This window comes from Gossypium hirsutum, chromosome A01, assembly GCF_007990345.1.
Source record: "Gossypium hirsutum isolate 1008001.06 chromosome A01, Gossypium_hirsutum_v2.1, whole genome shotgun sequence".
Lineage (NCBI taxonomy): Eukaryota > Viridiplantae > Streptophyta > Magnoliopsida > Malvales > Malvaceae > Gossypium > Gossypium hirsutum.
This window is the reverse complement of record NC_053424.1, coordinates 114,696,679-114,711,197: the sequence shown is the minus strand read 5'-3', so window position 1 is coordinate 114,711,197 and position 14,519 is coordinate 114,696,679. Positions and strand designations below refer to the sequence as shown.

At 32.6% G+C, this 14,519-nt stretch overlaps 1 protein-coding gene across 4 annotated transcripts; it reads left to right on the top strand.

Moving 5' to 3' along the window:
- The first annotated feature begins 7,035 nt into the window (after window positions 1–7,035).
- On the top strand, window positions 7,036–14,310 carry LOC121229580 (carboxyl-terminal-processing peptidase 3, chloroplastic). 4 transcript variants are annotated; one of them, XM_041114230.1, is made up of 12 exons: window positions 7,036–7,680; window positions 7,774–7,855; window positions 9,452–9,582; window positions 10,526–10,612; window positions 10,942–11,020; window positions 11,235–11,323; window positions 11,897–11,932; window positions 12,360–12,479; window positions 12,606–12,692; window positions 12,780–12,929; window positions 13,430–13,537; window positions 13,801–14,310. In XM_041114230.1, exons 1-12 carry the CDS (start codon window positions 7,345–7,347, stop codon window positions 14,044–14,046), a joined length of 1,551 nt encoding a protein of 516 aa, XP_040970164.1. In that variant the 5' UTR covers window positions 7,036–7,344; the 3' UTR covers window positions 14,047–14,310. The 4 variants fall into 4 exon arrangements, with proteins under 4 accessions (XP_040970164.1, XP_040970171.1, XP_040970167.1 ...); XM_041114237.1 differs by having other exon boundaries at window positions 7,107–7,680; window positions 13,696–14,310; XM_041114241.1 differs by having other exon boundaries at window positions 7,550–7,680; window positions 7,761–7,855.
- The last annotated feature ends 209 nt before the right edge of the window (window positions 14,311–14,519 follow it).

Sequence of the window (14,519 nt, the reverse complement as noted above, 5' to 3'; positions counted from 1 at the left end):
AATGCACTTTTTGTTGTGATAAACTAATCTTTTGAGGTTTTATAGTAAGTGCTCAAGGTATTCATGTCGATGAGGACAAAGTAAATGCCATTAGAAAATGGCCCACTCCTAAACCAATTACTGAGGTGAGATCTTTCCATGGTTTAGCAAGTTTTTATAGACATTTTGTGAAGGATTTCTCCACTATTGCTGCTCCATTAACTGAGATTATTAAAAAATCTGTGGGTTTTAAATGGGGAGAAGTTCAGGAAAAGGCTTTTCAAACTTTAAAGGATAAGTTATGTTCTGGTCCGGTTCTTAAATTACCTGATTTTTCTAATACTTTTGAACTTGAATATGATGCTTCAGGTATTGGAATTGGTGCCGTGTTGATGCAAGAAAAACAGCCAATCGCATATTTTAGTGAAAAACTGACAGGGGCGCAATTAAACTACTCAACTTATGATAAGGAGTTGTTGGCATTAGTTCGAGCTCTACAAGTTTGGCAACATTACTTACTGCCAAATGAGTTCGTTATCCATACAGATCATGAATCCCTAAAATGGTTAAAGGGACAAGGTAAGTTAAGTAAGAGACACGCCTGATGGGTGGAATTCATAGAGAAATTTCCATATACAATTAAGTATAAAACAGATGGGTTTCTTTTTCGCCTAAATAGGTTATGTGTTCCACAATGTTCTATGAGAGAGTTATTAATTCGTGAAGCACATAGTGGAGGCCTAATGGGACACTTCGATGTCGCCAAAACACTAGATATTCTACATGAACATTTTTATTGGCCGCACATGAAAAAGGACATTGAAAAGGTCTGTTCTAATTGTATTACTTGTAAACAAGCAAAATCTAAGGTAATGCCTCATGGACTTTATACTCTTTTACCGATCCCTTCTTCGCCATGGATAGACTTATCCATGGATTTTATTCTTGGTTTACCATGAACAAAAAAGGGTCGAGATACTATCTTTGTTTTTGTTGATAGGTTTTCAAAGATGGCTCACTTCATTCCTTGTCACAAAACGGACGACGCTACACATGTGGCTGACTTATTCTTTCGAGAGGTGGTGCGCCTACATGGGATACCTTGCACCATTGTATCGGACAGAGACGTAAAGTTCCTAAACCACTTTTGGAAAGTATCGTGGGGTAAGCTTGGTACTAAATTATTATATTCTACTACATGTCACCCCCAAACAGATGGACAAACTGAGGTAGTCAATCGAGTCTTAGGTGCTTTACTACGAACTGTTGTGGGTAAGAACCTTAAAAGTTGGGAAGAATGTTTGCCATTTGTTGAGTTTGCATATAACCGATCTATTCACTCTACAACTGCATATTCCCCATTTGAACTTGTTTATGGTTTTAATCTACTAACTGTACTTGATCTTGTACCATTGCCTATAGAAAACATTTCTAGTTTAGATGGTGAGAAGAAAGCTGAATTGGTGAAATCCATGCATGTGAAAGCAAGACAACGGATCGCCAAAACAAATGAAACAACTGCCAACAAAGCTAATAATGGGCGCAAGCAAATTATCTTTGAGCCGGGTGACTGGGTTTGGGTCCACATGAGAAAAGCGCGATTTCCAACTAAACGCAAAACAAAATTGGACCCACGTGGTGATGGACTTTTTCAAGTACTCAAGCGCATTAATGACAATGCATATCAAATCGACCTTCCCCGTGAGTATAATGTTAGTGCCACTTTTAATGTCGCTGACCTTTCTCCTTTTGATATTGTAGATTCGAGGACAAATCCTTTTGTGGAAGGGGGGAATGATACGAGTAACTCAGCCCAATTCAAAGGCCATAATAGAGATGAGTTTAGTTTTCATCAAGGCCCAATTACGAGATCCAAATCCAAACAGATAAAGTCAAAACTCAACTTAGTGGTTCAAGACTTTATCACGAAAAAAATTTGAGAAGAAGAGTTGAAGTTTCAAGACAATAAATTCTGGAGTAATGATGAATTAAAAGATACTAATTATGTTTGTGGGCCTAAACTCTCAATCTATGACGACAAGCCCATGTGGAAAATGCTAACAAGCTTAAGCATTTCACTTCAAGAACCCCAATTGATCTTACAAGTTTAGACGTTTCATATTGGGTTTAAGTTTTAGGCTTAATTTTTATTATATATGAGCACAATATTTTATTTATTAGCTCTTATTATTTTATTATTATTTTATTCCGAATTTTTATAATTATTAAGTATTTTAAGTTATTTAGGAATTTTATGTTAACAAGAAAGTTTAGTTTAAAACTACTTCTTGTTTAGATTAAATTAGAGTTCTAGTATACTTAGAAGTTTTATTTAGATTTATTTATCTAGCCTATATATAGGCCTTTGCATTGTACACAACAGGACAATTGATTATTATTCTATTTCTCTTTTGAGTTAATAAATTCTCTTTGAGTTTTTTTTTCAAGAATTTCTCTTGAATTTTTTTTAGAAGAGTTTTAACAATCTTTTTAGATTGTGGGGATCATCTTCAAACTTTTTCTTGCCAAGGTTTTTATCTTGGAGGGGAAATTAGAGCCGCTTGAAGGGTTTGTGGATTCTTCGTGTTTCCAAGGCTTCTTAGGACTTCTACACGCCACGTTCTATCTTTCCATTATCTTTCCATTTATCTTCTTTATTCACTTCCTGAATCCTTGATTTATTATTTGTTTTAATTATTTTATCTAACTTGGATTTAATTTCGTTTCAGGTTGTGTCAAAAAAAATCCAAGTTTCTTTCCGAACGTCTAGAGCCCTAAGTCAAATCCGCGACTTTGACAAACTTTACGATCCGCTTTGGTATTCATCCTTCTCACCCTTTATCACATTAATCTCATTATAGGTTCTTATCATATATGCTCTTTTTGATACAGTGCTTAGAACTACCCACAGTCCCTCCCTAACCTTTAAATAGGAGAATAATGGGCTTCAACGCACTCAAACCTATGTTTTTCTGCACTGATAACAATGTTGATGCCAATCGAACTAAGACTCAATCTCGTCAGTTATTAATTACAAACTTATGCTTAAATAGAATTACATTTTCTTGTTTTGTTTAATCTTTTATGTTTAATACATATTTTAGTTGTTGTACCCACTTTGAAATACCCTGTTAGAGTTGTGTGACCCGAATCCCGTCACTTGTTACAATACTAAAATAGAGAGGCAAAATAGAGGGATTTGTAGGGTGAAGGACTTTTTCTATTAGACATTGATTATAACAGGGTTATTTAATCCATAAATAGATGTAGTCGAACTCATCTTGTATCGTGTATTTTTCAACATAATAAATTTCTCTTCCCCTGTAATGTGTGTTTTCCGTACTAACTAAAATTTACAATAAAGACAAGCGTACCTATTGAACAATAGTATAGCTACGATCAGTAGAGATATCGTATTCACGAGAACTAAAATTATTAGTAATAATTGTTTTCTTATTATTAGCCAACAATACAAAATTAATTTAACTAAAAATACAACAGAGAATGAATCAAGAAAATAATCGAAAAATAACCAATGGAAAAGGCAATACCTAGGAAAGAATTCACCTAGACTCCTTCTATTATTATTAATCTAATTTAAACGATTTATTCACTTTGTGTCTTGATCCGTAGAAATCCCTAAATTATGCTAATATCTCTTTTGAGAGTAAAAACAACTGACTTTAGGTTGATTAATTGAAATCTCTTTCTAATTAAAACTCATATTGTCGCATTAACTCGATTTATGGATTTCCTCTATTAGATTTGACTCTAATCCGGTAGATTTATGTCGTCCTATTTCTAGGATTGTATGCAACTCCACTCAATTATGTTAGATCTACTCTTAAATAGGGAATTTTTGCTCCACTAAATTAAGCACCTTAAAACACAAATTAAATAATATAATTCGTCATAGGTTTCATCATCCTTAGGCATCTAGGGAATTAGTTCATAATTTTGAATAAAAACATCCCAAATTCAGAAAAATCATAAGAAATAAAGAAACTCATAAAAACTTCAGAAGAAATTAAAAGGAGGTATTTTATCTTGATGGAAATCTAATTCGGGAGTGGCTTCAATGGTTTTCATTGAGTGTTTTCTTCGATCTTCTCTGATGACTCTCTTATCTCTTATTCTAATTGGTATTTATAGACTTTAGAATGCCTAGAAAGCCTAAAAATTGTGTTTTTCTGTGCATTTAGGAAGCAAGGTGCAAAATCGACAGAGGCTGGCACATGGGCATATGTCCAGCCCATGTGGCTCTTGCAATATGCTCTTTTTCTTCGATTTTAGCTCAGTTTTCGCTCCTTTCGCTCCCAAATACTCTCCTAAGTATAGAAACATGAATTTAAAGGATTAGGAGCATCAAATCCACTAATTTGCATAATTAATCATCCAAAAATGCATTAAGAATGAGATTAAAATATTGTGTGTTCTTATTTTTTTTCTTATTACTTTGCAATTATTCCTATTGTTATTATCCACCTTGGTTATAACGTGCCTCTTTTAACCTTACGACAACCTTAATTTATGTGATTAACTTAAGGGAAATAGTTTTAGTTTATCTCTCTGTTTCGACCTTGGTCGAAGTTAAAGAAAATAAGTGCATAAGATCCAGAAAGGAGAAGTGATTGAGAAGAACAAATCATTAAGGAATTTTCACAATCATTTGAAGAAAAAGAATCGAGCTAGACTCCAAATAATGAGTCGAATAACTCCAATTAACTCAGAAAATTCTGAAGAATCATAATAAGAAAATGTTGCAGAAAATGAGTCCAACTTAGAAAGTGACTGGTCTAAAAACTTGAACACCTTCTACTTTTGCAACTAATCCACTGCAGATTTCTGATGAACAACAAACTCCTGAGCGTATTGTTCTAATCGATGTACCCACATCTTCAGTACCTATCATGGACCCTAATGATTTAAGTACCTGTGTAGTGGTTCCTTTTAATCCTAAATTAGCAATAATTTATGATACTCCTGTTGATCAAGGAAACCTCCTTGCCTTCACTGAGAAGAAGTAATTGCAGAACATGCAACTAAGTCTACAGAAGACGTGGAACCAGTTGTGCTCACTAAACTCGCCATAAGTGAATGTGTTTTCTACTATCCCTCTTATTCTGAGCCTGAGGAAGATCCAATGCCCCTTTCCAAGCTATAAACCAGGGTTAAATAATGCCAAAAAGAAAGGCCAAGACTCCTCTAGCTCCACTACCTAAAGCAAACCCCAACTTTTTTTTAATTGAACCTGTAGGAGCAAAATGGATATTTCACAACAAACATTTACTAGAAGAAAAGGATGTGAGCCTAGAAGATTTCACCAGAGTTGGGGTGGTACAAGCACTAAGAAAGTTGGGTTTCTTGACAACTGCCAAGTTTGCTCAACAATACGTGAAGAGCATTGTGTTGGACTTCTATGCGCACTTGAAGAAGGACATTACCAACAAAGAATAGTCACTTTGATTTCAATCCATCATTATTTGGGACTTTTTTTGGGGGCCTTTGAATAAGAAGATTCCCAACGTTTTAACTAGAGGAGTTAGAACAACCTAGGGCAAAAAGCCTAGAATACCTTATTTAAGTTTAAGCAAGTTATATGTTGCTCTTCACAAGCTTGCAATCTACAATTGGATGCCTACATCACATGATACTTTAATTCAAAAAGCACTTGGTTACATTCTTTTTAAAGTTAGGGGTAAGCGTAAGAGTAAATCGAGTGAATTTTATTTTAATTAATCGAGTCAAATACAATAAAATTTAAATTGAATCAAGTAAAATTGTTCGAGTTAAATTAAAAAAGTTAAATATGTCAAATTTAAAGAATCATTATTTAACTTATTTAGGTCCAAAATTATTATTTTAGAAAAAATTTAAAATTTTAATTGTCTTTATATATTCTTTAAAATTATTTATAATTTTTGTAAAAATATAAAAATTTTAAAATTTTTGATATTTGTTTTTTTGTAATTTTTGTTGGGAGAGACCAATTTGATCATTTTCAAAATTGACAATGACGAAATGGGTATTTACATCAATTATTATTTGAATTATTCGAATTGTAAAATTCAACTCAACTCGAACTCGAAATGTGAATCACTTAACTCGAATAACTCGATTTGATTAACTCGAAATTTAAATTTTTTCAAATCAAATTGAGTTTTACCACTCCTATTTAAAGTTAGTAACTCTACAGGACATGCTTGTTACAGTTATGTGACTCAAATCCTGTCACTTGTTAAAGAAATAAAATAGAGAGGCAAAATAGAGTTGCCTCTGCGGTATGGATCATGTCACACAAGTTGAATCCGTATAGAACTATACTTTTTCTATTAGACATTGATTATAATATGGTTGTTTAATCCTTAAAAATGTATAGTCGAAAACCTCTTGTATTTTTATTTTTCAACATTAGTAAATTTCTCCTCCTCTATCCATACTTTTTTCCAAAAAGAAGTTTTTTAAAATATGTGTGTTCTTATTTTTATCTATTATTATTTTACGATCATTCTTATTGTCATTATCGACGTATAATATAACAATACTATTTTTATTCATATTACTAAAAATGTGAACTCAACTTCCATTTCCCTCATTGATTTACCAATTAATTATGGTATTAATATTTTTTTTATCAATTAAGCTTCCAATGTTGATATATTCTATCAATTTAATTTCGATTTAATTACTCACTTTCAAAACTAATATATATTAAATTGTTAAAGTATCAATTTGTTTAATATCGAAATTGAAAGGAGTGGAGAAGTGTTTTTACTAAATATATAAACACAAGTACAAGTGTTCTACAACAAGATTTTTATCGTGAATGCATATGTTGAAGAGCAGTAGTGAAGTCAGAAATTTTTTTTGTGAAGGTAATGATTAAATTGTATATTTTTATAATAGTAAATTATAAATTTATCATTTTAATAACTTATATTTTTATAATTTTTAAAAAATTAAATTAAATTTTTATTTTTTTGGGTCAAAATATAATTTCATCATTATTATTTTAAAATTTTATGAATTATAAAAAGTTCAAATTGAAAATTTACCGGGCCACCACTCTGTTAGTGGCTCCGCCACTGTTGAAGAGGGTGTTGTATTCTTCCGTTGGTAGATACTCAAACACGCAACGCAACCCATTTGTTTGCCACAAAATTGGAGAAAACAACACTGAATAAGATTCATTTGGGCCCCGCCTACACTAGAATCCCGCCAGCAATCAAATATAATGGTTAACAAAAATCCCAAGGAATTCCCTCTTTTTAGAAACTTGAAGATAATTTTTCCGGGAAAAAGAACTTGAAGATTTTCTCACAATCCAAACATTATTATTCTTTCATTCCAGTCACTCACCGAATAATGGAGCCTCTCTGCCCGAATTTTGATCTCCTAAAATCCTCTTCAGTTCCCCTCTTTTCACATCGCTTGTCGTCCATAAATCGCGGCATTAGCAAAAGGTCGAGTGCGTCATTTCCCTGTGTTTCTTCTTATAATCGAAACTGTAATCCTCAGGCATCGGTTAAAACAGAGGCCCCTACGCAACAACAACCCACCGGTCATGACTTGATCAAGTCGTTAACAAAAGGGTTTGTTGGTTTCGCCGCTGCGGCCACGGCTCTGGCCTCCGTTTGTAGTGATTCGCCGGCTTTTGCTGAGTCCCTCACAGTTGCTTTCCCTGTTTCCCGCGCTCAAGAGGTGACTCGCTTTTCTAGTTTTTATTGTTCGACGTAATTTTAAAAATTGAATTTAGTTCTTAAATTACTGATTGATTGAAGGTTTTTGTGCTAGGTAAACACAGTGCAGAGAACTCTTGTGGAAGCTTGGGGACTGATAAGAGAAACATTTGTTGACCCAACGTTTAATCATCAAGGTAATTGGGTTGTTTCCATTCACCATTTCTTTTCTTTTTTCTCCGAAATGAGGCAATTGCGGTTTATTGTTATTATGAGTAGTTCAGTATTTTTTGGGTTAAAATCTGCTTCTAGCCCAACTACTTGTATAAAATTTGAAAATTTAAAAGTTAAAAATTCAATATTCTAACTTTTTTTAATTTAAAAATTCTAGTTTAATCATTTTTTAGTGGATAGATCTTGTCAAATTTGTCATTTTAATATATTTATTTTTTCAATCATATATCACATCATTTGAGAACAGTTTAATCAAAATTTTAAATTAATAAATTTTGACAGAAAATACTTATGATTTTCATGATCCTAATGAAATTTTTAAATAAAAAAATAAAAAATGCATAAAAATCTAATCTCAAATTTTATTTAAGTACAATAAATATGACATATTTTAAAATTTTTTTATACATGATAGTATTTTATTTTAAATGATTTTATCATTAAAAATGAAAAAATAAAGTAAGCACTCAATTTTTATTTACCACTGTTTCGTAATTAACCTTCCATCAAATAAATTTTTACAGTCAACGCTGACTTGGAAAGCTGATATGGTCTATGACGTGGCTGAAATTGAGAAAAAATTTTATTTCCTGAAAAATAAAATGTTAATTTAGGAAAAAATTGAATGTTAAGTTTTTATTTGGATGCTTTATGAGCTTATTTAAAATACTAATTAAAAGTTAATGGCTCTTTTGATGCAGTGAAAATATATGACTTTACCCAAGTGGTAAAATTTAAAGGCTTTTAGGTTATTTTAGCCAAAAGAATATATATTATACATATATCATGGTTTTAGTTTTACATGTTAGAACCTAGGAAGGCTGGACAAGTAATACAAACACTGCAACCATGGGATTTCAGAAAAATTAGACATGGTTACAGCAAAATACGGCAATAAAATAGAATTTTCACATTATAATATACAATAAAAATATCAATTTGATTTTTTTCAATTAAATATTTGCATACAAATAATTTTAATTTAACTATTTGAACCTTAATATATTAAACTAAAGGACTATGATTAGGTACATGTGTTCTTTGATTTATATTTAAAAATTTCAAAAATAAATAAATGAATATATGTCATCATCTTAATTTTATTTATAAAAAAAAAATCCATACGTTCAGATATGTTTATCGTGTCTTAACCATATTTTGATTATATTTTACTTTACTTCTTATATTTTTGATGTGGCCTACGCTATAAAATAGTGCTATATTGCTATTCAGTTGTTCATAATAATCAATTAATGTTCCATAAATGCTTTGCTATCCAAGTTGTGTTGGACTTAAACCAGAAAGGAAATGCTGTTGAAGTTTGAATCTAATATCATCATCTGCAATCGTGTCCAAGTATTCAGGTGCCATGAAAAGTTAAAAGTCATAGGATTGAGATTCTTAGGCTTTCAAATTCCTCGTGGATGATTAGATTTTCACAAACGATTTGGAAAGGAGTGGACATAGTATTATGTTTATTTGCCTGTTCTTCTATTACTTAGGAACTAAAGAACTAAGTATGATGAGTAAATAAATTCTTGAGAATTACTCCATTGCAGACTGGGATTTGAAGTTGCAGCAAACAATGGTGGAAATGTTTCCCTTGAAGTCGGCTGATGCCGCATATGGTAAAATCAGAGGAATGCTTTCAACTCTTGGAGATCCCTTCACTCGGATTATCAGTCCAAAGGTATCACAATCAGCTTCCTGTGACTTGTGTGAATTGTGCTTAGCTTTAGCTAGGATAAATTTATACGATATTGACACTACAACATATTACATATGGTAAATTATGATGCGGCTGCTACTCATTTGTTACATTTCACCTTGCCAAGTTACTAGTTGCCATTAAGGGCATTTGGATCGCGTTATCTATATGATTGGTAAGAATGTAAGATTCTATCATCATATATTATTGATTCAACAATTTTTCATTAAGTCAGTAAAATAACATTACCAACAATGTCAAAATTTGGTAATATAGCTGTAATCTCAACATATCACATTTTAGGATAATCTTATGTTTAGTAATGTGAGATTTGTGACAATTTTATCCACGTTTAGTGAACTTGATTCATTTTCACTAAACCATAACGAAATAGTAACAAGTACTAATAAATCAAACTTTTTAGTTCTTTGATATATTCTCTCAAGTGAGTTATTATTATCGTGTTATTATTTGAAGAAACTTAACATCTTGTCTATTATATTACATTTTCTCGATTACCTTACCTTAATTATTTAATAATTATTATTTTAAGTTGAGGAAGTTTAACATTTTTATGTTATTATTGGTACTATCTATATTTTTTTTCCTATTTTCATAGTTAACTTTCACGCTAAGTATAATTTAATAACTTTTCTTATACTTATTTATGATCAAGGATAAAACATACTATTAGCTTGTCTTATATTCTCTCAATCAAACAAAATATCTTACATTCCAACCCATTGAACAAGAAAATTTAAGGGTAAAAGTAATGTGATAGGTAATCCAAATAGGAAGTGATCCTAATCCAAATTCCCCTCGGCGTTACTCAATCTATGTGATTATAGTTTTTTTTCTTTTTTGATTGATGAATCTACATCAAAGGATTACTATACCATTCTATCTAACACAATTTCGCTTTCAGGAGTACCAAAGTTTTAGAATTGGAAGTGATGGGAATTTGCAAGGAATTGGTCTATTCATAACTGTCGAACCAAAAACTGGTCATTTGGTGAGTGCAGAAATCTAATCTTACAATGCCAACCTGCTGTAGTAGCTCCGGAAAAATCTAGTTGACAAGGAATTTAAATTAGTTCATAAACGATAATGGATTGGATATGAAAAGCTTTCCTTAATGATTACTGTAAACTTATTAGCACAATTTTCTTCCCAGAATGTTTTCAATTTTTATTGACACAAATGAATGCTTTCTTCCTTCTATTGAAATTTGATAGTCAATCGTATGTCTGTTAAGATGTTTCTTTTTTTGGGCATTTATCATAAGTTTCTTCCCATAAGATGTTTCAATCTTGTCTGTCATAATTTATTCAAACCATGCAGGTTGTTTTGTCATGCGTAGAGGGTAGCCCAGCTGCTCGTGCTGGTATACATGATGGAGATGAGTTGATTGAGATTAATGGTATGCATGTTATTAAGCCTTTGACCTTGCCCCTACCAGGGTTACATATTATGGTTTTCTTAATATATCGTGACTGAATTTATGTGGGACTGTTTTTGCTTTATCAATTCAAATCTAGAAATACATTTCTTTCTTGGATATGTCCTTTTCCAAATATTGTTCTTCTGTTAAATTTAACTCTGCTTAACTTTGCATGCTATTCTCGAGGTTTCAGGGCAGAGACTTGATGGTGTTGATAGTGAAGCAGCAGCCCAGAGGCTTAGAGGGAAAGCCGGAACATCGGTTACAGTAAAGCTCCACAGAGTAATTATCCATTCTGATTTTCTGTAATGTAAACGAATACTAAGTTTTCTTCAGTAACCTGCATACAATATGATCATTTTTATCTTGACCGGACATGTATTGATTTAAGATCAGGCTTTCTTTAAATTCATTAACCTAAGATCAGAGATAGACATGTTCAATTTGTGCATCCATTTCGAAACATTGAGTGAATTAAAGAGAGTTGCAATGTTGTATCCCTTTGTCACGAACTAGTAGTTATAATCTCTATGCATTCATAGCAAATCTAATATAACCCTGCTTCAGAAGCCTGATTCTTAAGAATCTCCTCAGTATGTGGAAGATGGAAATTAAATTTTACTTGGTTGAACTTTAGTGCATAACCTGTCTCACAAAAGAAAGCAATATAGCATTGTGCAAGTGTCATAAGTGTTTGCATCTCTTTTTTTAATAAGATTATATGTTTCATTTAACTCTTGAGTTCTTTTCTTTTGGGTATTACTTTTTCTAGCCAAAGGATTAGGCCAGATGTAGAAACATTGTTGGTTCTCCTAATGTTATTATGCTTAACAAAACTGATGTTTTGGTCTCCAGGGAAATGGTTCAGGAAGTGGTTCTAGTATCAAAGAGGTAACTAACCGCTCAATATTCATCATGCTGGCAAAGCTATGGTGTTTATTAAGGTCCTTGTGGTTGTTGCTTTTCTTTCTTTATAAATATCATTTTCAGAAAAGTTCAAATTTGATACTAAAACCAAGTTCATATATGACTAAAAATGGCTACTTCTTTGAAAATATTGTTTGCTTTGGGGCTTAAATGTGTTTCTTTTTTCTTTTTTTTTTTGGCTTCTAGAAGAAAAGTAACAGCCACACGCAACCTCTTGTTTTTGTTTATAGTTTTACTGCTGTTGATTTTCTTCACAACGGATAGAAAGGAAAGTTGAAAATTATCTACAATAAGCAAGCATTTATGCATACAGCACCAGATTATAGGTATAATGGAATTCTTTTATATAGTTTCTATCTGTTAATTTTGAAACATGGCTCTTTACTTGAAGGTCAAACTACCTCGTGAGTTAATTAGGCTTTCACCAATATCCAGTACCGTCATCCCTCATAGAACCCCAGATGGCCGTCTAACAAAGACTGGTTATGTGAAGCTGTCAACATTCTCACAGGTATTAACCAATTAACTGTGCTCTTTTTGTCATGAAAAAAGGAGTGTGAAAGTAATGGTCTTGTAACCATTGACTTGTGATCTTATATTTTACCACCAGATGGGTTAATAAGAACTTCTTTGACAGACTGCTGCTACAGAAATGAAGAATACAATCCATGAGATGGAGAACCTCGGTGTACAATCGTACATACTGGATTTGCGGAACAACCCGGTGATTTTCCACTACTATTTTTCTGGATTGAATATATTTTTGATGGAGTTTCTGTCCTTAAATTTCTTCTCTTAAATCACTGTGCAGGGAGGTCTAGTGAAAGTTGGACTTGATGTTGCTAAGATATGGCTAGATGGGAATGAGACTCTTGTGAACACAGTTGACCGTGATGGGCATATGTCACCCATCAACATGGCCAATGGCCATGCTCTAACGCATGATCCTCTTGTTGTTCTTGTGAGTGTCTTGATATTTAAATTTTTCCTGACAGGAATAATTCTTATTTTTCCTGTTCCTTTTGTGTGAGTGCACGTGTGCGTCTTTACGTAAGTTCTCAGACGGTTTATCTCTTGTAGTCCTATAATTCATGGCTTAGCTGGAGTGCTGGTGCAGCCATTCTTGTCACCATGCAAATTTTGTTGGAACATGCATACATTCTCGTCTAATATCGAGTTTACATTGTTGATCAGACCCAAAATCCCTCTATTCATGTTCTACCAACTACTAACTACTGATGGAAAACGTAACCTAGATCAAGATAACATTTCTCATGCACAAATCTTTTTACTAGTTCATATGTTAGTAGACAGGTCAGCCAGGATATGATAAAAATTTTAATATGTAGCTTCTCAGTTCATATCGGCCAATATTGAACTAGTTTATCTTTGTTCTTAGTTTAAGGATCTATTAGGGTAATGTTTTCTCAACATGGAAAGTATTTTTATTATTTGTAATAGGTGAACGAGGGAAGTGCGAGTGCAAGTGAGATTTTGGCAGGTGCACTACACGACAATGGTCGAGCTATCCTTGTTGGCCACAAGACTTTTGGTAAAGGGAAAATTCAGGTAAGTTTAATGTTCAGTTGTTTTATGCTAATTCATCTTTCCATAGCAAAATCTTATTGTTTTCCATCCAAAACATTGGGACTGAGCGCCATTGGTGCATGTTATGCAATTCACTTTGGCAACATAAATGCTATTTACGTGAATGCCTTTGTCAACAGCATCAGATGGATCACATCCAACTGTTTCCCAGCAACATTAAATGAAGCCTTAATCGTTCAAAGCTTTATTCGACATAATTGCTGAATGATTTTCGGTCGGTGCAGAGTATCACGGAGCTACATGATGGATCTGCTCTTTTCGTAACGGTTGCAAAGTATCTATCACCTGCTCTTCATGACATAGATCAGGTTGGCATAACGCCTGATGTACAGTGCACGACGGAGATGCTGAATTCACCGAAGGAAACATTGAAGGGAAAAAGCTCGGTTTCATCTCTGGAAGCTGATTCATGCATTATGGTGGCAGAGCATGAGTTGGACATTCAAGAATCCAAAGGTACAGCTTCTTGAAACACATGATTCTGCAGAACCAAACATTTAGATCCTAGAAGCAAGATGTGTATATATATATATCAAAAGTTAGAACATAAACTCCATGCTCTACTCAACTATCAATTAGTACAGTCAACGTAAGTTGTATATCAGGACTTTAGAGTGTTAGAACTACACATTAAGAGCCTGTCTCAAATGCTGTGGAAAGTAACAAACAATTGCAGATGATTTGTATGAATAATTCATCATTTTATTTATTGGAAAAAAAATATCTTAGAAGTACTATGCTTTTATTCATTGATTGTTGTGATCTTTGTGATTATTAGTGAAGTATAGAGTAATCCATAAGGTACATCAACCAATGCCTTGATGCCAACCTATAAAATATGTGATTATCAAATTTTTTTATTTTTTTATCTATAAAATCCGTCATTTTAATAAAATTTTAGAATGATTTTTAAAAAAAATTATGATTATCAATTTTTTTTTCC

Excerpts from the sequence above, each read along its gene's own strand:
- LOC121229580 (XM_041114230.1), top strand. The coding sequence starts at position 7,345 with ATGGAGCCTCTCTGCCCGAATTTTGATCTCCTAAAATCCTCTTCAGTT. Across the intron at positions 10,613-10,941 it reads AACCAAAAACTGGTCATTTG|GTTGTTTTGTCATGCGTAGA; the intron begins GTGAGTGCAGAA and ends CAAACCATGCAG. Across the intron at positions 11,324-11,896 it reads TTACAGTAAAGCTCCACAGA|GGAAATGGTTCAGGAAGTGG; the intron begins GTAATTATCCAT and ends TTTGGTCTCCAG.